At 38.4% G+C, this 23,800-nt stretch overlaps 1 protein-coding gene across 1 annotated transcript in view; it reads left to right on the top strand.

The window, feature by feature from the left end:
- Window positions 1-23,800, top strand: part of LOC121944114 (CUB and sushi domain-containing protein 1-like) — a 453,543-nt gene that overhangs the window by 350,657 nt on the left and 79,086 nt on the right. The window contains exons 33-41 of the mRNA XM_042487796.1: window positions 11,922-12,038; window positions 12,164-12,277; window positions 15,115-15,210; window positions 15,375-15,578; window positions 15,936-16,060; window positions 16,160-16,256; window positions 18,530-18,634; window positions 22,216-22,334; window positions 22,820-22,889. Coding sequence (XP_042343730.1) covers window positions 11,922-12,038; window positions 12,164-12,277; window positions 15,115-15,210; window positions 15,375-15,578; window positions 15,936-16,060; window positions 16,160-16,256; window positions 18,530-18,634; window positions 22,216-22,334; window positions 22,820-22,889 — 1,047 coding nt within the window. The remainder of the gene's footprint in view (window positions 1-11,921; window positions 12,039-12,163; window positions 12,278-15,114; window positions 15,211-15,374; window positions 15,579-15,935; window positions 16,061-16,159; window positions 16,257-18,529; window positions 18,635-22,215; window positions 22,335-22,819; window positions 22,890-23,800) is intronic.

Here is a 23,800-nt window from a genome sequence, read left to right as displayed (position 1 = left end):
ATCCAGATTGCACCATAGCTACATAATTTTTAATGTGGTCATGAACAACAGTCCCTTGCTTTTCCTTGAATATTTCTGATTGTTTATGCTTTGGCCCTAACTGACAAAATTTTGCGAACCTCACCATCTCTCCGATTAGATATTTTCATCACAATCTTTGTGTAAATGATCCCTGCTTTTCACTTTTGGATTTTTGTTTTCTTCCAGTTTTGCTTGAGCAGCATGATAGAAACGTCATCACCACGCCTAACTGCTCGCAGCAAGTTCTCTGAACAATTACATGCTCTATTCACAAAAGGCTCAACAGACATTACACACACTTTAAACTAGGGAGCTGACAGATTTAAGTCTATTTAATGTCCGATCCAACTTATTTGGACATTTGCGATCTTTCATAGAAGCTCCTCCAGGTAATGTCTAGACAATTTCAGGTTTGCAGTGAATGTGTGAAAGGAGCTTTAGTTATTAAATCAGACTGGATGGGCTTGATCTATAAATAACTTACCTACTACATTTCCTGGATGAGCTAAATGAAGCTGTTCCAATGTCTGGTAACGTTAACAGACTTTCCTTGAGGCGTCATAAAGATCTTGCGTATATTAGCAAATAGCGATGGCTGACATTGATTCTGTGTGATATGCAGATGCTTATTCCTACAATAATGTATTTATGGACAGAAGCCAAATATTGATGTTTTAGTCACAGTTGAAGGCTATCAATGGAAGACAACATTATGGTTTTCTATCGAATAAGAAATGATCTGAAACTCTGAAACTTCATCTGGCAATTGATTCATGTGTTTTACTGTATTTCATTTTGTTATAAGGTGTGTTTTCAGTTTGTTACAGTTGTTAAAAACATGAACACATTGCCAGATTATTACTACGCAGTGAGATTTTTAATTTTTTAATCATAATGTCATTGTGGGTTTATCACAAAGCAGGGATATTATTTGGCTAGTGTGTTAACACATGACTTGAAAAATATATAATTTTAAATTTCATAAATTGGAAACAATACATTTTTATGTTCACTTTTTTAAGGACTGTGTACATGGTGTTTTAGCTCATGATTGACCCAGATTTCAATAGTACTAGCCCTGGTCTTCAATGGAGTTGTTTGTTCTGTTTCCTCACAGTGAGCCAGACCTGACTTTGGTCCTCTCTGTCACCCAGATACATGGATTGATCTGCAGAGATTTCTGTCACCTACACTATAGGACAATTCACATAAAGCACAACCATTTTACTAAATCCAGTCCTATCCAGTGATCTTCCTCTCATCCTTTCTCGGCTCGTATTGCACGTTGGATTTTTTCACCACATAGTTAGGGAAGTTTCTCTGTCTGTGCGCCTGTCTGTCTCTCTGGCTTTGGGCAGCTCCTGGGGCTTTTAGACCAAACTCATTAGACAGGGTGAGACCTCTTTAAATAATACATCTCCACTTACACTCCCTCTGTCTTCTCTCTTCCTCCCTTTCAACCCCCCTCACACTTTCCTCTTTCTCCTCCCTTTCTTTTCTTTTCTCTGTAACTACTTCTCACACTCCTCTCTCTTTCTTTTTTCATCCTCTCTCTCTCTTTCGTATTCTACCTTCATCTCACCTCCTCTGTCTGTCTCTGATTTACTCTATTTTTCACTCACCATTTCTCTCTCTCTTTTTCTTTCTCTCTCTCTCTAACACACACACACACACACACACCCCATCTTAAACCGCTCTTTTATTGGTTTCCATGGTAACTAAGAGCTGGTGCGAGAAAGAAGGAATTCTCCGTGACTGTTGATAGGGTTGTGTGTGTGTGTGTGTGTGTGTGTGTGTGTGTGTGTGTGTGTGTGTGTGTGTGTGTGTGTGTGTGTGTGTGTCTGTGTGTGTGTGTGTGCGTGCTTGTGTGTCTGTGTCTCTGTGTCTGTGTGTCTGCGTGTGTGTGTGTGTGAGAGAGAGAGAGCGAAAGAGACACAGAGGTAGAGGAAGTGAGAGAGACGTAGTTATTACAGAGTGCCGCCTAGAGGCAGTATTCTCTCTCTCTTTCTCTCTCTCTCTCTCTCTCTCTCTCTCTCTCTCTCTCTCTCTCTCTCTCTCTCTCTCTCTCTCTCTCTCTCTCACACACACACACACACACACACACACACACACACACACACATACACACACACTCCAAATACAGAAAACCACTCATGGTTGTACACATGCAAACATACTTAAATTCTTAATCTGTGAATATACTATTTGTTCGAATATCAGTTTAAGAGGAACTCCACTCTAAATTATTTTCTTTTGCACTATACACATAATCATAAAGATTCTTGTTGGCTTATGATGTTAATACAGCAGAAGTTTCTTCAACATCTATTACGTGTGTGAGCTGTCACGACAAGTATAAACCTGACTGGCATTATGTCGTCACCCAAGCCACGTCCCTTTTTAAAGAAAGAAGGAAAGTCACATAAGGGAAGAAACAGAAAAATGCCAAAAAGCTGCTATTTAGCTAATCAAGGCACATGAATATTCACTGTCAGTGAGATAAATCGTGAATAATACTGGTGACAGTTATCTCTATGATTCTATGATTGAACATTCGCTTTACTGGGAGGCTGCTGCAGTACAGTCATACAGTATAGCAGCATCAAACTGCCATCGCAAATCAAATATCAGCCTAGATCAAACAGTCGGCCATTAAGAGGTTGGTTTTTTTAGACAACACTTATCTTAATGATGCCTGGTAATTCAGTCAAATATGTTCAGATGTCCCAAAAAGCAATATCCATCCACTTTGTTGGGTTATTAATCCACTGGGGCAGGGGGAGACTGAAGGCGCATGATAGCAGACCAATCAATTTTTATTTCTTTTAAGTATCACAAATGCTTCAAGCAAGGTCGCAAAACAATTACTATACATTGCCATAAAACAAATGTTTGCTTAACAAGAAATAAATGCATACAGATGTGTTAAAAGGGGTAATTCAAACACAAGTCAAATTGCATTGACATTTTTTTGGATCTTTTGTTATCCATTCCATAAAAAGGGGTGTAGCATTTTGTGAACTAGCCTCGTGCCGGTCCAAGTTATAAATAGGAGAACACTGGCTAATCGTAGCCCCTCACACTTATCATCTGGTTGTATTAGCATTAGCAAGCGTGTTAAGCACCAGTTTAAAAAAAAAATTCCGTACATAAACAAGATTATTTCCTCTGCTGTTTTTTTTTTTTTTAAATGAATATTATGGTTGCTATTTTAAGTAGATAGATAGTTAGATAGATAGATATAGATATATAGATATCTATATAGATAGATTAGATTGGGATGTCATAAAATGTCCTGTAGGTGTAATGTGTAGGTGGCCTAATATGTTTGTCCATATAGTGTAGTAGAGCTGCTAGCCCAGCTACAACACAAATGCCCAAATAGTTTCTCTCAAGAAGTGCCATTAATGTGCTTGTAGTGACTGTCAGAACCCCTTACTATCCAGCAGAGAAAGAGAGAATCTGACAGTAGCTGGTCATAGCTGGTTAACTTTGACTACCATCTCCCCATTCATGCTATGCTGAGTGGTGGTCAGTCAGTTTTTTCTATTTCCCACGTGACCATGCCTCCTACATTTAATGCTCCCTCTGTCCTTTGTTACATTTCTTGAATCAGGATGGTAGAGTCAGAGCAGATTTTGGGGGGTGTAGTTACCCTTTAAGCCATCGACTGTATATAAAGGTGGACAACATGACACCTCCCCAAAAGTAAGGCCAAAATACTCAGTTGCCCCCTGGTGGCTGGCTGCAGTATAGGTCATACATTTTACCCCCTCCATGTTAGTGGATGTAATATGGGCAAAATTATAATCTCAAATTACACACCAAATAAATTTTGCCCAAAGCTGGTTTCTGTCATTTCATGTACTTCTCATCTCCATGATATTTGTTCGAAAGCTTGTTTTATTGATAAGTTTGGTTTTAATTAGTCATTTAATGCTATAAATAGGGGATTTGATGTCATGATTTGACACCTGTGTGTATCAATTGGTGTGCACGCCATCAACAGTGCTGTTGCGATTGGTCTGACATTTATATGGGCTTTGAGCTTTGAGCATATATATATTGGATTTACACAGCTGACCATCTTTTTTGTGTTTGTGCACTTGTCTGTAATCTTGAATTCCTGTGTTGTTACGAAACAATGCCTGTGTTTTTAAATTATGAAGACCTTTGTTTGTTGCTGAGATAATTTTATCGACTGACCTTACTGAAATAGTTTTCTTCAGTCTGAAATTGTCCTTTTGACCCGAGAGCCATTAGCGATGCAGAATGCTTGCGTGTGTTTTGAGGATTTTTTGTGTCTGCATTGTGAGCCACAATAAGTCTAGAAAGATTCAATGTGCTCACTTTCTCACATGAAGTCCACTCATTTTCACTTAACTTTTTTTCCATCACTACAGCAACATAGTCACATCATACTCACCACTCTGCTGCTTTTAATAGAGAACTGAAATCATGACACGACGTCAGGGTGAGCTTCTGTAACTCAATGCATTCTCTCATTCAGCAATTCTGTCATCGGTCTTTCTGAAAAGATGAAGCCTGTCCTTGAAGTTGACTGTTGATACTGAATAAAATGAGACAATATCACATCCACTATAGCACTTACCATTAGAAAATAAGAACTTCATTAATTTAAACAAAGTTAAACAACAATTGATTTGTTAGCATTTGAACGACTACAGCTCCTATGAAAATGCGCCATTGCAGTCATATCATTGCAACTTCATTTAATCCATATGCGTAATATTCACCAACTATCGTTTCTAAAATCAGTTTTCAAACTCACTAGCTGTAATATCTTCTAAATAGAAAACTACTACAGTCTTCCATCTTCTCATCACAACCCTCTCACTCACCTCTTCTGTCCAGCCATGATGACAGACAAAGGAAATGTGGTTCATCACAGGCAGCTAAAAATGAAATATTGAATAAAAAATAGTATTAGATTGCTTTTTTAAGAAATTACTTTTAAAAAACGTACTTGTTTTACTGCAATGTTAGCTTGTGCATGTAAATATTGCATTAATTAGGCTACTTTTACTGTTTTGCATGTCAGTTCTTTGATAAGATCCCAAAGGTGTCATTTGAAAAATAATAATATATTTAGGTCTGTATATGTGACATAGACCCTCTAAGTTGCATATACAGCACTATATATGGCAAACCCATTTTCCTTAGGTTGCGAGATGTTTTATGCTGTCTGTGTTTCATGATGAAAGTAAATAGGCTCTATTGTAGTGTTCGCTCAAGAGTTTGTGGTTATTTACATTGTTGTGATGAATCTACTCTCTGAAAAGTCACTATAACTGTTATGTTTATGGTTTTGAAAAAGCTCCTGGAAGAACTGCAACTCAACTTTTAAAGTTTAGGACATTTTTCGAAATATTTTTCTGTACTCCGACTACCACCCAAAGCATTGCTGCGTGAGTCTGTTTGTGTGCATATTTGTGAGAGGTAAAGGAAAATGAGACACAGACAGTGAGAGGTAGGACTACAAAAGTGTTGTGTACGTGTGTGTTCTTGCGTATGTGTGTGGATGATCAAAGCGCATAGATGTGTGAGAGAAAGAGAGTGACTTGCATAGCATTTTTTTGCATTTATTTGTGTGTGTGTGTGTCAGAGGGTGTGAGTGATCAAAGCACATGTGTGTGAAGGCTTTTGATAAGGCTGACACCTGAGCCTAGAGCAGCACCACTGGGGGATTGTGGGTAGATCAAGACAAGACCTCTAGACCTGAGGGTTTGAATGCAGCAGCACAACAAGAATCAATCCAAAAAAATATCAATCGATATCAGAGCGCGAGATCAGGAAGAGTGGAAAGAAAGAGGGTGATTACTCTGATGCTGTAGGAAACCGGAAGAAAGTGGGAAGGGATAGGAGTGGGGAGGAGGAGGACGAGTGGGTGGGAGCACAACAACTGTCTAGCGAAGGAAAACGAAGGGAAAAAAACAAACCAAGTTTTGCTGTATTTTTCATTCCAGGCATATAAATTGGTTTTACTGAGCAAGCCTTAGCCAAGAATACAGGCCTAGTCTTAATGTCCACACTCACGGTCTCATAGGCTTTGACATGTGTTCCTGATAAGTCCGCAGGGGCTCAGGGCTGTCCCACTGTGAAATCAGAAAGTGCTTGAGGGCTCTCCGGTGGACTTTTTGAGCCCTTTATGCACAGTTTCCACTAAAAAGCTGAAGACTTTGCTTGAGGGAATTACGCTCAGGGGGATGTCCAAACCCAAACACACACACACACACACACACAAAAGAAAAAAGAGCTAATGTGTTTATAGCACTAATAGCTGCTTCTATAAGGCATGATAATTATAAGACAGCATCTATTAGTACCCTGGTGTCTATAGCCAAAAATGCTATTACCACCTATGGTGTATATATCCTGGGTGGCCTTCCAACATCAAAAAACTGATATATACAATAGCAAGGTTATTTGCACAGCGTGCGTTCATGACATTTATGCATCCTAAAAACTGACAATAATAAGTCAACCAAGTCTACCAATAATGAGTTTAATCACAGTCTTCTGTGTGAAAATCCTGTGCTTGACCAATTCATCCATTACATCTTTGTCCCTATTTGGACTATGTCGCTGTTTATACTATATCACCTGGAAGTGCATTTGTGAGTTTTTTCCTGTAAATTTACCACTTCATTCTCAGAGAATATCTGAGATTAGCCAGTATGAGCCCTAACCAAAACAAAAAATATGAATAATAAACATTTAACCTAGGAATAAACACCTGCATGTGCATAATAATATTTGTTTGGAATTTTGATTTTGCAGTGTATAGAATGTGCATATATTTTGCTTTTGTTGTTTCTTTCATTTTCATTGTATAAATCTAAAGAGAACAGTTAAAAACAATTAAGTAAAAAGGGAAGATACAATTAGCTAAGGCTTCAGTCTACACCTTTTCAATCAGTTAAACTTGCTTTTGTTTGTCACTGCTACAAAAGCTATGTCTTAATATTGTTATTACTGCTTTTTTCTTGTGTGTATTTGAGTTGTGTAAGTTAGAAAATGAGAAAACTAAACCATGACCTCTTTGCCCTAATCCTAACCGCCTCCTATCAAGATGTGTAAACATGATGAATACTAGCAAGTCACAGTACGCAGTTGGATCCATAATAACATGCTGAGTGATTGGTGTAAATAACATACATTCCTTAATTATAATTATTTTTTTCTGATTTGATCAAACATTGCTAATAACATTTAGGCTATTTTTACCTTTTAAAAGTGTGCAACAGTGAATTGTATTAAACTACATCTAATTTCGAATCCTCACATCTGAGTGGCTGCAGCCAGGCCTAAATGACCCGGGCAACATATTAATTCACAAAGTGCTGTCCCATTTTTCATACCGCAGTTTTAACCTCTGCTCCTTGTGCTCTCACATTTTCACTGAGCACTGAGGTGATGATAATTAAAGTCTGTTAGGGATCCCAGCTGATACTGTGGGTGGACATGGGACTAGGCCACAGAGGTCGACACACAAAGCACCAAAACAAGACAAGAGAAGAGGTGAGAAAAGAAGTGATAAGAACACACCGTGTGTGTGTGTGTGTGTGTGTGTGTGTGTGTGCATGTGTGTTAGGGGTTATGACGTTGACAGATTTGGCTGGTGCTGTTGTTTTCTACACACTCACATTAACCGACACTTACCCTAATTTCATCGAATTTCCTCTGCCGGCCTAACATGCAGTATATGCTGTTCACACATAGGGTTTGTAACTCTCTTGGGGGTGCTGAAGATGGATCAAGCTGGTGTTAGGTCTGCTTCTTGTGGGTCATGCAGTGGTATCAGGGATTAATAGGCTTCTTGAATTGCAGTACGCTGATACAGGAGATCCCACACTGTGCACCGGCTCAGCACCTCATAAATTCATTCACTAAAGTTTTTGTCCTGCTGGGTTTTTGTCAAGAGGACAGAACTTTAGTGAAGAGGGTGCGGCAGAGCTGCAAACACAGTAATAAGAAATGTGCCACTATATTATAGCATTTTTCTCTGTTGTTTTTCAAGTTTTTAATAAGACATCATGTTACCATTGATTGATTTCTTTATTCTGTTGCGTGCACACTAACATATCATTACAGTGATTACTCCAAAATACATGTTATCTTACTGCTCACCAAACATACTACTCTGCCCTCTATCACAGGCCCCACAAACAAATTCTGCCACAAAAGAGGTTCTCCTTCGAAAACATAATTTTTCATTGTCATTCACGCAAAAGAAATCAACATAAATGGAGGTCATTTTACTGAAAAGTAAATCCCTCATATGTCTTCGTGTGTAGGACAGTAAAAGAGAAAATGAACCTCATTCTCAGTTTCTCCTATGTCACACAGGAAACAAAGTATGTCCTCCTCTGGAGAGGCATTGAACCTTTCAGTCTCTAAATTGAGTGGTTAACGTTCCTGAGCATAACTGTGCACATAGGAAACTTAATGATGATTGATTGATGAATGATTTTTATTTAAATTGTACTTCACATAAGGTTCTACAATGTAGTTGTTCTTTATGAGACAATAAGTTTATCATTTTTGGTTTGCACTGTATATCAACATACAATTTTTCTCTATACATATCACAGAGTGATCTATTCTGGAAAATAAATGAAAAATGATTCAGATAAATTGAGGACTTTAACTCCTGACCATGGGAAATCCAATTCAGTTCATGAAACAATGACATGTAGTTAACAAATACTGCTGTTCTATATAAGCTTTGCCTTCATGGTATAATTTGTGTTGTTACGAAGCTATCCACAATCAGCCATCAATCAAAAAAAGGCATCACTAGTTTATAAAGATATTTCACATAATAGAATAAATGTCAGAATAAAAGGTTACAACTATAGTCTATTTACATAACCAGTGAAATCTTTGGTTTGCATGCATGGATAGACGGCACGCAGATCAAGAGCACTTTATTTTGACATTATATAACAAAGCCTTGGAGCCAGGGTCTTATTGATATTAAGGGACAACATGATTTTTCTGCTAAACTAAACAACTTTTGAGCCAAATGAGCCAGTTGGATTCTTCGTTTAAAATACATAAGAATAACAGATTAGAGTAGTGATACACTCGCCAGCTCTGAGTACAATGGGCAGTACTCCGAGCAACAGGGAAAAAGACTTAGAGGAGGCACATTATTTAAATGTGAATGCATCATTTCAACTTAAATCTCTAAATGATGGAAGCAGCAAAGGGCATTAAATACTTTCATATTGTTATCTGCAGTAGCTGTAGTCCATAACTGTTAGTACATTGACATTTTTTTTATTTTTTTGGCTTTAAATACTGCAAGCTGGATCCAAGTGAAACAATGACAATGATATTAAAGTGCTGACCTTCAGTTTAAAGGGATGTTGACATCCATAGTGGCTGAACAATGTTGCTGTTTTTGCACAGTCTTTCAATTTCATGACATTGCAGCAGGACTATGATCCTAAAGTAGGGGTAAGACGACCAATGAGAACAGAGAAGAATGTGCCTCAGTTGCTGGTTCAGTCATCCAACCTCAGTTCAACTGATCATTCTTTTCAGGAAACAAACAATAAGTGAAGTTGGCTGCAGTACAGGTCTGGCAGAGCCTCACTTGGGAGGATACCAAGTGTATGCTGATGTCTGTGGGCTTTAGACTTCAGTCACTCATTTATTTATTTTAACCTTTATTTATTCAGGGGAGTTTGAGCCAAGCTCTCTTTTTCACAAAGGCCATGATCACACTTGCACAGTTGCACACATTCACACCTGGAAGCTGCCCAACACAACCACTGTCTGATCTGCTGGCTGGCTGGGGGTTAAGGGGCTTTGCAGTGATAGATATGAGAGAGGGGCAAGTGTTTCTCATTCACTCTCCCCACCCAGATTTATCCTGCAGGTCAGGGGAATGAACGAAAACTGTATATTATAATTTAATTTAAGTTTCTCCAAATTTCTGCAGTACATTTTGTTGCCTAAAGTTTGGGGACTAGATTTATGAATTGTTGCCATCCCTGTAAAGTTTATCTGATTAGAATGTAAACACCCTCAAGTATAAGCTGAATGTCAGTGTTTAAACTTTGTAGTTATTGTTTCATTTCAGATCCAATATGCTTAAGCAGAAAATGGTTCTCTGTAAATATACTGTATATATCAATTTTCTATATCATTTCGCACTTTTCATAGATGTAGGGTTCCCAGCATGCACTGGATGAGAGATACTGTGCCTCTGGACAGACAGACAGATAGTGGGGCTAGTACATATAGAAAAACAAGCATTCAGACACATGTCAATGGACAATTTTTTCAGTTCCAATTCACCCTACTTGTGCTTTTCAGCAGCTAGCACTAAGGTATTTCCTTCTGAGCCACACTTTAAAATGATTCCCTTACAAACAGCCTTAAACAAGGTAAAGTCTTACCTAGCACAAGTTAAATCTTACCCACATGTGTTCATGTGTGACTCTAAGAACATGAAAGCACATTGCAGATTTGTACTGTGCCTTTCATTCAGTTTGCACTTGGAGTCTGTGTGAAATTAGTTTCATGTTTACATGGGCAATAGCTTATTATGCAGTAAGTGACCAGTCCTGCCTTTCAGATGCATTGTCTTGTGAGGTGTACTCTAGTGGTGCAAATCAAAAGTTGTTGGGTTTTTTTTCCTGATGTCAAGGTCACAAGATAACGAGATTCTAGAACATTTACTAAGACAGCAACTAAGAAACGTTTGAGCATGTATAAATCAGAAAATTAAAATTGTGATCTTAATTTATTGAAGGATTTGCAAGATTAATCAAGTAAGCATCATTAATCACCTTCTAGTTAAATGAAAAAGAATGTCTTTCTTAAAATCAAATGAAAGAAATGTCAGTGTAACGGAGGGAACATATGCCGAAGTATTGGTGTCAAAACACGAGACAAAATATCTAAAATTTATCAGTTATCTGATACTAATTATTGACAAATGTTCCCTAGAACATTAATGTAATACTTTGCTTAAAACACATTTTTGAATAGTTATGCATTAATATGTGTCTGGCATGATCACCTTCATGATGTGAGGTCTGCAAGGCTGCTGGACTATTTGTTTGATAAAAGACTATGACACAGGATTTCAGACCTCAGTCTTTGTCATGGATATAACCATGCTCTGTGCTGTCCCTTCAGTATTGAGCCATCTCTAAAATGATACAGCTGATGGCTTCTTTGAATCCCACGTAAAACCAAAGTGTATTGTTCTCAGGTTGGTTCAGATTCAGTGACCACAGGGCCATAACTCAGATTGCCCTTTTTGTTATGTGTTATTGAATTTTCAGATATGGTATCCATATCATGATTTCTATTTATTTTTCAATGGCTGTTTTTATTGTAGAAGTAATTCAGTGCAGCTCCCCTGTACATCTTTAAGTTATGTGTTTAGGCTTTGTCTGCTGAGATTTCTAAAGAATACATGTAGGTTAATTAAATGCTCTCTCTTCCCGTTGCAACCTTCTTTTAATACATCTGCACAAAGCTGAAAGTGCTCTTTAAAGGTGAATAACTTCCCACATGTGGCCTTTGTAAATTGTGTGAACATTATTAAGTGCAGGATATCTGCACTTACATGATCCTGCCATTTTCACAATCCTTCCCCAAATGCATATGCATAAAGAAAGTAATCGGGCAGAGTGCCCTCCCAGACTGGTCAGTCTGTTTGACAAATGACATGAGAGTCTTTAAGCACAGAATGTGCCTGAAGTTGCAAAAGGCTTTGTCCGCTCTCTTTAGAAAATATGCACTTGCAAAACACATAAATAGTATGTAAAGTATGGTTTATAAATAAGCCTTTTTTTATTTAAGAACTTTTAAATGGAAAAAAAGAATTGCATTTTTTCTGCCTTTCAATATAGCTCCATGTGGAGGACAGTATGGAGGATCTGAAGGAGTCGTATTATCTCCAAACTACCCTCTAAACTACACTACAAGACAGACCTGCTCCTACTACATCACTGTGTCTTCACAATTTGGTAAGTACAGAAATTATCACACAATACCTAATACAATGGTTTTGTAGTTGAAACACCAACACAAAAGCTAATTTAACTCTATTTTTTAAATATTTTTTGTCATCTTGTCTGTTCATCTTCTTCAGTGGTGTTTGGTCAGTTTGCTGTATTCCAGACAGCGATGAATGACTCTGTGGAGCTATTTGATGGAGCCAATGAGAATGCTCGATTGCTCAGCTCCCTGGCTGGGTCACATTCAGGTGAGTCTCCAGTTGGTTGATACTACTGTCAAATGCAGATGAGGGAATGCTATTCATGCTGCCATAAAACAAAAAAAAAAACAATTGCTTAATTGTTTTTTTTAGTTTTTGTGACTTGGCATGACATTAGATTTTTCAAAAGCCACCATTCAGTTTGAATGTTTAAACTTTTTCCTATTTTACTTATTTGGTGCTCCTGAGAACACCTTTGGAAAAGAAAAATAATGAAATTGTCTGTAAGAAAGCAGCTCTTGGGGGCTGTAGAACACAGCACCAGTGGTCGTTATCACAATTTATTTGACAGTGATGTATTTGGTGAAAATCCATTATGGGTTATCTTTACAAAAAGAAATCAGCAGTGGAAAGCACCTCACTGGGGCCATACAATATAGAGTAGCGCTGATACTCCTTAACACAATCCTCCCTGGGTTTCCCTATCCTCCAACTTTGAGTCATCCCAGCTACAGAGTCACTACACAGCAACACACTTAGCATGGATCAAGATTGAAAGATGAGGCAAAATCTATATAGATGACATGGTAAGAGGAATGAAATATCGCGAAATATTGATAACACAGTTGTTGGCAAAATGTTCTCTCATTGCCTCACACTTGCGTGTTCTTCTGTTGTGTGTCATGACCAGGGGGCATGCTGCAGGGGAATCCCACTGGAATTGGCGTTTAGTGTCTTTCTGTAGAAATCAGGGCTTTTAAAATATTTTCTTTGTAATGTTTATTCAGTTGTATGCTTGTATAATCATGGGGCAAATGAAAGATGTTTAACAGAGGACTGCAACTGACAATAAAATTTTTTTTCCAATATTTAACTACAGAGTTTGATGATGAAAAACATCAATTAAAATAGAAAAGACACAAACATAAATGGAAATATGATAGTTCCCTGGAGCATTTCTTTCTATTTTTACACTGCAGTTTACATTCTTTGGGTTTTCTGTGCTCTTTTTCCCTCATTGAGTGGATCAGTGAGCTTATTGCAGCATAATATCAACTTAGAGGATGTGACAGTTTTTGTTTGGCTAAATGTAGATGCACATTATGCAATTTCTTTCTTTCCAACTACCATCCATCTGAGTTAGCTCAAAGGAAAGAGGCCAGTTTATGTAATGTAGAATGGGTGGCTTATTCCTTAAAGTTAATTTGGGTTGGAAATTCCCCTTTTGGCTAAAACTGGCAGCAAAGAATGAAACACACCAGGCTTTACAAAATAATGTTAGCCGCATCATTACCCTATCACACGAGCACGCATACAGGAGCGCACACACAGGCAAGCAGCTTTGTAGTGCATTGTTCCAGCTAACTGAGTGATTATCCTGACACGCAAACATATTAACACACATATGCACAGACCAAACTTACACATACGCACACACATCTTGATGCAGCTAATGATGGTTCTAAATGTCAGCCACACCAGACCATGTTTTTCTCATTTATCACTATTATTTTGTTTGCTTGCTTGCGTGTGTTTGTGTGCATTTAAATCTGTGTGTGTATCAGCCCATGAGTTAGTGTGTGTGTGTGTTTGTTCATTCTCATTCTTGTGAGGACCACATTTCACCTCGCAGTTAAAATGAGGGAGAAACTCTTGCCTGAATGTAAAGCAGTAGAGTTAAATTTATGGTTATGAGTGTCTGTTGAGCAGACAGGCTGTGTATATTTGTGAGTATATACACAATGCGAAAACAAATCAGTGAAGTAATATAATGGGGGAAATATTATCTAAAATAAGCAAAATGACCCTCCAACAGAACAGGAAAGTTTCCAATGCCGAAACATTTTAGACCAAGTAAAAATATTTAGAACAAAATAACAACAAAAGTAGTGTGGCCAAACTAAAAGCAAGTACATTTGTCTGGATACAAAGAAAAGATTCAGAATTATTTTCTCAATATGTAGCAAAATGTGCTTAAATTTTGCAAATGCCAGTGCAATTGTCTTAAAATAAGGCTATATGTTTAAAAATTATATCATAAAACCAGCACAGCTACACTAAAAAGAAGTACATATGTCTTGATACAAAGAAAATATTAAACAAATATTTTTCCTCAAGCCCCCTAATATCACCATTCAGAAGTTCTGCATAGTTGAGGTCTCTTTTGGTAAAATCCAGCCAGTCCTCTATTTTCTGTCCCCCACAACACAGCCTTTCCCTAGTGATTTCAAACTAACAATCCTGCGGTTACCCACATGGTGTTTGCTTCTGCCATGTGCCTTATCCACTCTGTTATAGACTCTCTCTTCAAAATGTGTCACGCACTGAACCGCCGACTCCAGAGTCTGAATGTTAGGGGACAATGACATCAAGTAGCTGCGACAGCTCAAATCACATAAAAACATTTCACTGCAGTGACTTTAACATAAGCTGAAAATAAGAAATTCTGACTTTGACAAAGCAGTTTTGTACATGTCAGTGTTGATCAAACTGCTTTTAAATGCTGGTAATTTCAAGCATTAAGTAACTCACAGCCAGTGATAAAACCCCACTAACAAGTTACAATATCGTATTAAGAAAAAGCTCAAAACAAGCAAAATGCTCCAACATAAATCAGCCCCATATCTTGTTAGACAAAAAACAGGGATATATTGCCTTATATATTGCCTTTGATGTAAGATATTTATTCTTTCTTAGATTTTCATTTTTGCTGTGTGTGTCTTTATATGGGACTTTATTTGTGTTGTTCTGTGTCTCAATTATCTGCAATGTTTTTGAAAAAGTGAAAAAAATAAATTCTGTGTGCTTTCAGGAGAGAAAGTAAGTTTTATTATTGACATTAATTTTGAAATCATTATATGTCTGCGTGTGATAATATCTCCCAGGAGAGACATTGCCATTGGCAACCTCCAATCAGATCATGCTGCGGTTCAATGCTAAGAGTGGCCAGTCAGCTCGAGGCTTTCATTTTGTTTACCAAGGTAACTCTCACTCTGTTTGTTCATATTTCTCTCACATACACTTGTCGCATAAGTTCCAGTCGCTTCAAGTTCAACATTGAAGTGTCTGCTGATAACTATATTTCTGTTCTTTTTTTTTTCCTCTTTCCTCTTCTCATCTTATGTAATTACCATCATCATTGTAGCTGTGCCTCGCACCAGTGACAGTCAGTGCAGTTCAGTGCCGGAGCCTCGGTACGGCAGGCGAATCGGTTCAGAGTTCTCTGCTGGCTCTGTGGTGCGGTTCGAGTGCAGCCCAGGGTATCTCCTGAAAGGATCAAGTGCTATTCGGTGCCAGGCTGTGCCAGGTGCCCTTGCACAGTGGAATGCAACAACACCAACCTGTATAGGTAACTAACCCTGAAATGTGCATAGAATGCTTACAAATGCTGCTCTAAAATAAGAAATCAGTTTTTCTGTGAATCATCCGATATAGTAAAAAACAATAATTCTAACAAACTAAATGTATGCCTGCATAAAATCTCTCTTCTGAGAGCAGGCCTTTTGCAAACAGCTTCAACTGTCACCTCAGTTTATGCCATAAATAATGTTTATCATATTTTCTCTCTCCGGCTCCCTGTTGTGGTAATTTGAACACCATATTGTCCCAGGGAATGCAGAGCAACACTCCAACAACCTGTCTTATCTGTTAGCTATTTAGTTAATAAACTTTGCCAAGAAATTCATATTTTATGTCTCCATTCTAGTTCCCTGCAGTGGCAATTTGACTGAACGTCGCGGTACAATACTGTCTCCTGGCTATCCTGAACCCTACCCAAACAGTCTCAACTGTCTGTGGAGGATTCATGTCAGTGAAGGGGCTGGGATACAGGTACGGATATGTCTACGCTTCGGAATAAACATAACTAAGGACAGCATACATGAACTTGGAGTTTGTTGTGTTCATTTATTTTTATTGTTTGCTATTTAGATCCAAGTGATGACGTTTGCTACTGAGCACAACTGGGACTCTCTGGAGATATACGATGGAGGAGACATGACAGCTCCTAAATTAGGGTCATTTTCTGGTATGACAATATGCTCACACACTCACTCACACCTGCACACAAACTTGCACAGACATCCATGCACACAAACACTCCAGAGATCTATGATGGATGAGATATGACAGCTCCTAAACTATAGATACACACACACACACCAACACACACAAGATCTATGAAGAATTAGATATGACAGGTCCTAAACTATAGACACACACACATACAGCATACACTGGGGATCTATGACAGATGAGTTGTAATACCCCAAACCATGATATATATCTTAAATAAATAATAAATGTCAAGAAAAGACAGAATTCTTCTGCTTTCTAAGCAGTCAGGGAGAGGAGAAGAAGAAAGGAAGAGTTTCACCATGATGCTGAGTGAAGGATGGAAGAAAACGAGAGAAGGAAGGAGAGGAAGAAGACAGGGATAAAGAATGATCTAACCTTTTACAATTTCCCAGCGGAGTTTCCCCTGTGACCTGCCCCAAGCACATACCTGTCACACACCTATCACACATGAAACATGCCGCCCATAGGGCAACACGCACACGCACACAACTGACGGTGCCCTTCTCAAGAAAGCACACCGGGGAGCTGCCCAATTTAACCACAGTGATCTGATGTTGGCCACTGAGCAGCTTCACTGGGGCACATGAGGGTTGCTTCACATAAGGACACCAAAATGCTAGCTGTCCATGGAGGGTGAGGGGTCAATCACCCTCTCTAAACATAATTTCCCTACTGGTCTTGAGATTTAAAGGGGAACTGTGCCCGTTTTAAAAATTCATACGTTATTCCTGTGGCCTGACACAGTTCAAAAACATTAGCAAAGAGGAACAACTCTCCAAAATCCAAAAACTGAAATGCTAAAGCTCAAATTTGGGATGTTATAGGGTATACAGTCTGGGAACTACTCCATTAACAGTGAAATGATAAAAACATTATAGATGACACTAAGAGGAGCTAGGGGAATGTTCTAAGTATATGGGCACATTTTATTTTTCAGAACTGAGAACACTACAATACAATAAAGCTCATTTAGGTTAAAAAAAAAAAAAAAGAAGAAAATCAGTTCCAATTCATTGGCTATGGAGCATCTCTAGACTTTGTGCTTGATTACATCAGCAGTTTCAGACTTACTTCTCTGGTTTCTGGCTTTGAGAGTGAGTAGCTCGTGTTCACAAATAGCAATTGAACTGCACTTGGCCATTGAAATAACATAGCAGAGTCCTTAATTTAGGTGGTGTTTCCCCTTTGAACAACACTTGCTAAAAAGCCCCACAGTGTTTTTTAAATTTCAGCATGTAAGATTTAGGAGCATCTATCGGCAGAAATGGAATATAATATTCATCACTATGTTTTCATTCGTTTGTAATCACCTGAAACTAAAAATTGTGGTGTTTTGGTTATATAGACTGAGCTGTTTATGTGGAGCTATTTACATACAGAGAGGGTCTTCTTCTACAGAGTCTGCCATGCTGTTCTACAGTAGCCCAGAATGGTCAATTCAAACACTGGCTTTAGAAAAGGAAATTTGCGCTTTACACCAGACACTGTCGTTCTCCTACATGCTTAAACTCATATGCTATATATATATATATATATATGTATATTTTGCCAAATGTTTATGGCTGTATTCAAATTTGCATTTCCATACTAAATATGATTTAAAATAGAGTATGTAGTGCATTCCAGAGAAATGCCCCCATGTATACTAGATAAGCAAGAAATTCTGAGTATAAGACATATGCTTATTGGACATACTCAGCAGCTCCATAATTCATTGAAGCTCGTCATAATGTCCAATGACAGACTGCAAGGTAGACAGATCAAATAATTGACCGGTGGATAAAGCAATTGCGAATGATGGTGAGTGACATTGAGGAACAGTAAAGAGGAAAAGCTGGAACCCACATAAAATGTGCTGTAAAAGCTTAATTAACAACTTAATTAATTAACACTAAAATAATGTAAAAACAATATGTTTTTTAAATTTTTGAATTCATTTTCATTTCCCTTAAAATCATACTGGAAATATTAAATAAATCTGAAGAGGTCATTTACATTTGTGATAAACAATTTTCATTCAGCTGTAGCTCGGGCAGATAACATCCTGACTGATAGTCATGTGATGTAGAAATGTATTTCTTGCATATTCTACAGCATGAACAGCCTACTTATAATACTTTATCTTTAATGTAATGTGTGTTATGCATTGCGTGTAAACTGAGTATGTCATATGTATTATGTGCATTTGTGATTTCTAATGCAGCCTATCTCTGTCTTTTACAGGAACCACTGCCCCTGCACTCCTCAACTCAACATCCAACCAACTACTTCTGCACTTTCAGAGTGACATCAGTGTGGTGGCAGCAGGTTTTCACCTAGAATACAAGAGTAAGTCATAGCTTTTAACACAGATGAATGGATGGATAGATAGAGAGAGAGACAAAGAAAGAACAAAAGAAAGATAGAGAGAGAAAGAAAGAGAGATTTTAAAATATTACACTGCTGAGGCACAGAAAACATAGTGAATATTGAGTGCCATCTCACCAGAAACTACGAATGCACACTGACCTGCAGACACGCGCGTGCACGCGCACACACACACACACAAAAATTATTACAACCAAAACTTCAACATCAAATAACAAGAGTCAGTGACCTGAACTGGTACCGCCCGAAAGCATACACACATACTGAGACACAAATTGGAGTGCACACACAGGACACAAACCTAGATTGACGTAAAGGGAAACACATAGACTCCGGCCTGTATACATAAAAAAAAGTGCTTTTGCTTGTGTCATATGAGCACAGAATTACAAAAAAGGCACTCGCACACACACACGCACAAATGTGTAGACAGACAAAGGTATAGACATGCATATTAACAACATGCATATACACACATACACACCTGTCAGGGCATGGTTGTGCTTTTCAGTCCTTTGTAGTTGTTTTAGCTTAGAATCACTTCTAGATCAATGAACATGTCCCCGTTTGTGAGTATGTGTGAGAGCATTAGTGTGCGTTTGCACGCATATTTCTTTGTGTGTATACGTGTGCATGTAGGTGAGTGCACACATTTTTGGGTCGATGGTCTGTATTTTATTTTTTTATTTTTTTCAAATTAGATTCAGTCTAATTAGGTCATGTTGGTCTTGGGTCTGCGTGCCACTATGTGTAATACCTGAGTGGATCCGAGCGTACTTGGTATCTGCTCTGATCACATGCTGAATCATAATCATAACAGAACAAAAATGGAGTCTAGGAAATGCAGGTAAAATGATGTGTGCCTACATTTTTTTGACTATGACTGCTTGTTTATTTGTGGGGCATTATGCTCATGCCATGTTGATGTTCTCCCTGGATATTTGAGTTGGTTAAAATTTGTTCTGACTGTAGTTTGTCAGACTGGGTCTGGGTTAGTTAAACAACTTCACAGTATGCACAAAGATCTCAGGATATGCATTCTTTTGTGCTTCTGACTTTGTGTGTATGTCATTGCCTGCTATTATGTGGCAAAACCAACACATCACATGCCATTTCATAATGTCAGTCACTAAGCAAGCTATTTACTGTTATCACAAAAAACAAGTCTAAATACGGCATGCTGAGAACTGAAGTCTTTTCCAAGATTACCTTCACAAGATTTATCAAACATTACACTGCCACAAGAACTCTTTCAGGGCTCAGATGGTAGTTTCGCTTATCTCAAAATGAGTACCAACACTATAATCTGTAGCAGAATTTGCTCCAAGTTTGCCTGAGAGGTTCTTTACAGGAGGGCTCGCCACAAAGTAGGCTTTTAACTTTTTCATTAAATACAGAGGTTTGCTGAGATCGGTCAACTTACCTGTTCAGCAGGTGATAAGAGCAGAGGCACCAACATTATTGCAATAATGTTACCATGCAAATGCATGCTGTATCGATTGACCCCCCCCCCCCCCCACCCCACCCATTGCAGTGCACTCTTTGTTTTCAACTGTTTTCTGAAGAAACAGGAAAAACAAGCCCACCTGTGTATCTGTTGTTCTGTTTCTTTTTGTCAGTGTAAAAGTAACGTGTTAGCTTGTATGAGGGAACAAAATCTTCTGCTGGGGACACGTGAATGATTGTGATAATGATGTTCTCATCTTTTTAAGCTGACGAAAGGGCCTCTCTTCTCAAGAGAAGAGGGAGACATCTCTCTCCCTTGTCTGTCTTCAAATAAACCAAAACAGAAGTATAGTAAATCCAGTCAGTTAGACTTAAGTGCTGACACTGTCTAGTTGTAGTCTAGTGGCCCTAGTGGGGTGGTTTGTGATATTGTCAGCATTTTACAGAGCATCACTGCTCTGTCATAAGCGAGGAAAAGAGGGAGCAGGCTAGCTCAGAGAGAGAGAGAGAGAGAGAGAGAGAGAGAGAGAGAGAAAGAGAGAGAGAGAGAGATTGGTCAGCCAAATGGAATAGTTTCATTGATCAGTTGTCCTGACAGCCTGCTGATGCTCTGCCTAATAACACACTGTGTGAGCATGCATGTGTGTCTCCAAGTTACAGTCTCATGCAGCTTTTTCACTTACGCTCCATCTAAAAAGTAGTCCCCCTCATCCCTCGCGGCAAGCACACACTCATATAACAGTCAGTCATGCACACACACTCACTCATACGCTGGGGCTGGGCCACCTGGATTTGTGTGTGTGTGTGTGTGTGTGTGTGTGTGTGTGTGTGTGTGTGTGTGTGTGTGTGCATGCAAGCATGCGTGCGTGTCTTTGTGAGCTCAGTGGGATCACATCGTTTTGCTGGTAGGAAGGTAGATAATGAACCAACAAGACCAGACACACAAGTAAACACACACACACACACACACACACACATTTTCTCCTCTATCTCCCCGTCGTTCACTCTCTATCCCTCTTCAACCCCTGTGTTGCCATGGTAACCGCTCTAGGGCAGTCTCCTGCGGAAGTTTCCAAGTGAAACACGCAAGCAGACACAAGCACATGCACGAAACACACCGATACACCCCTACTGATGCTATTTTGATGAAGGCCTGGCTGCTGTCAAACTTATTAAGGATTTGTTTAACCTTCATTGGGCTGGGAATACACAACCAAAGTCATTATGTTACCTTCACATATTTCCAAGCACATTTCAGGGGCCACTGTCACCGCTGACGATGTACAAGCTTTTGTATTGTACTAGCTGTCAGTTTGTAAATAGGCTCTTGTGTATAAGAAAAAAATAACATCAAGAGCATTTGTAAATTAATCTGCCACATTACTTTTTCATCGAATGAATCTAAATATTGTTATTTTCTCCTCTGTGATGAAAAACTTTAATTTACTCAGATACAGTATTATCCTGTGGGATGGGAAAAAGTGCTAGGTAGAAATAAGGTAAACTGCTGTATCCTGCTGTGATTATGTTTTGTATGAGGTGAGTTCATTTCAAGAGAAAGTCCAAATAGAAGTGACAAGAAAGCAATAATAAAGGGGTTTTTTTTTTTGCAAGTGCTAAAACAAAGACAACAGAGAGAGGAGCATGTTTAACTGACATTGTAGTGTACAATATCTTTTTTTTCTGGCTATTTTAAGTTTGAATATTAAGGTCAAGACAGAAATGTGGGGTTAGCTGTCCACTTGAGCCAGAGGCTAAAACTGTGTTTTCACTACGAGCAACACAGCAACAGGCTACAACTCATTTTCAGTGGAAGCCAGTGGCATAAAGCTACAAACTGACACACAACACTTGCCACTGTGAAGGGGCCTGACATGCTACAAACAAAAATTGAGCTGGCCTCATAAGCCCTGGACAACATAACTACATTAATGAGCACATGAGAGATACTTCAACAATGATAATGAAGCTGACCATACTGATGCATTGTCACTCGTCGTCTGAACACAGCAAAAGGAATGTTTATACAGAAAGGTTAATGATAAAATAAATAATAGTCATGCCACAGCTCATGATGTTTTGTTATATTTTTATAGCTGTTGGTCTTACCACCTGTCCGGAGCCAATGATCCCAGCCAATGGCATAAAAGCAGGAGACAGATATATGGTCAATGAGGTGGTGGCATTCACCTGTGAACCTGGGTACACACTACAGGTAATGAACACAAACTAAACAATCAACAAATGTATTATGTATGACACACTTGTAAGTTCAATGTGTTGGATTTAGGGGGATATATTGGCAGAAATGAAAAATAATACAATAAGTATGTTTTCTTTAGTTTTTAATCAACAGAAAATAAGAACTATTGGGTTTTCCTTACCTCAGAATGAGATGTTTATATATACATATGCAGCAGGTCCTCATCCATGTCACACAGCTATGTTTCTACAGTAGCCCAAATGGACAAACCAAACACTGGGTCTAGAGAGGGCAATTCAAGTTTGACACACTTATTAACATGTTCTTAGTTTAGGTAAAAATCTAATTCTCTGTCCTAGAAAATACCAAGGTTGCAAACTTTTCTCCACTTTTTTTTTTAAACAATCATGCTTAATTCATGAAAAGTACAAAGATTTCTTACAGTATTTTTGTATATATATTTGTAAGCCACTGCATTTGCTCTTTCACACTTTCAGGGCCACTCTCACATTTCCTGCATGCCTGGGACTGTGCGTCGATGGAACTACCCACCTCCTCTTTGCATAGGTAACGTACACAAACACACACAGTCTCTCCTCTGCTGGCTTACTTTTGTTATGAAAGATAGATCCAGTGGTGGAAAAAAATATCTCCTGCAGGTGAGGTTCACATTGAAATTTAAGGCCTGCACAGCGAAGTGACAGAAGAATCTCAGTAGATTACAGATGAAACAACATTTTCGTAACAAGACAGCAGCTGCAATCACTTTTTGGCAAGTTGAAAATTGCATTTTATGTGTTGTGTTGGTCTTTTAACGATATTTACACAGGTAAAAAGGGACTGGGTGAGTGATAATTTGTCATATATAATCACCATGAATGAAAACAAGTCATTTTGAGGCAGAAACAGCCTTTCAGTGGTAAGATAAGATAAGCTGCAATCACTTTTTGGCAGGTATTGATGTGTTGTATTGGCTCTTCAAAGGTATTTCAACAGGTAAAAATGACTGGAGTGGTTATAATCCAGAGCACAGAGCAGGTAATATAATACAGGATAATGAGTATAATAGCAGATAATACATACACACATAATCCATAAAGTATGAAGGACTACTTTCCAAATGTAAACAAGATTTTAGACATATTAAACACATACAAACAACGGGAACAACAATATTGTCTATAATTGCGTAAATGTCATGCCTGATCAAACTATAAATCACAAACACGTGAAAATTGGATTTCAAGAAACATTAAAGTTTCACAAAGACATGCCTATGCTCTTACATAAAGTTATGTGTATTTACATGCTATGACCATTTGATCCACGTGAGAGCAGCTGAAGACGTGAATACTGGGCGATACAGCTTTAACAGGCTGTGCGTGCTCCCGCGGACAGCAATCAGTTTCTGGCAGGCAGTCCCTTTTTGGCATGACACCTGTCAGCTGCTTTCATTACCATGGATACTTGTTTCACTT

This window comes from Plectropomus leopardus, chromosome 1, assembly GCF_008729295.1.
Source record: "Plectropomus leopardus isolate mb chromosome 1, YSFRI_Pleo_2.0, whole genome shotgun sequence".
NCBI classification, from domain to species: Eukaryota; Metazoa; Chordata; class Actinopteri; order Perciformes; family Serranidae; genus Plectropomus; species Plectropomus leopardus.
Note: the sequence above shows the minus strand (reverse complement) of the source record. Positions and strands in the feature narration are given on the sequence as shown.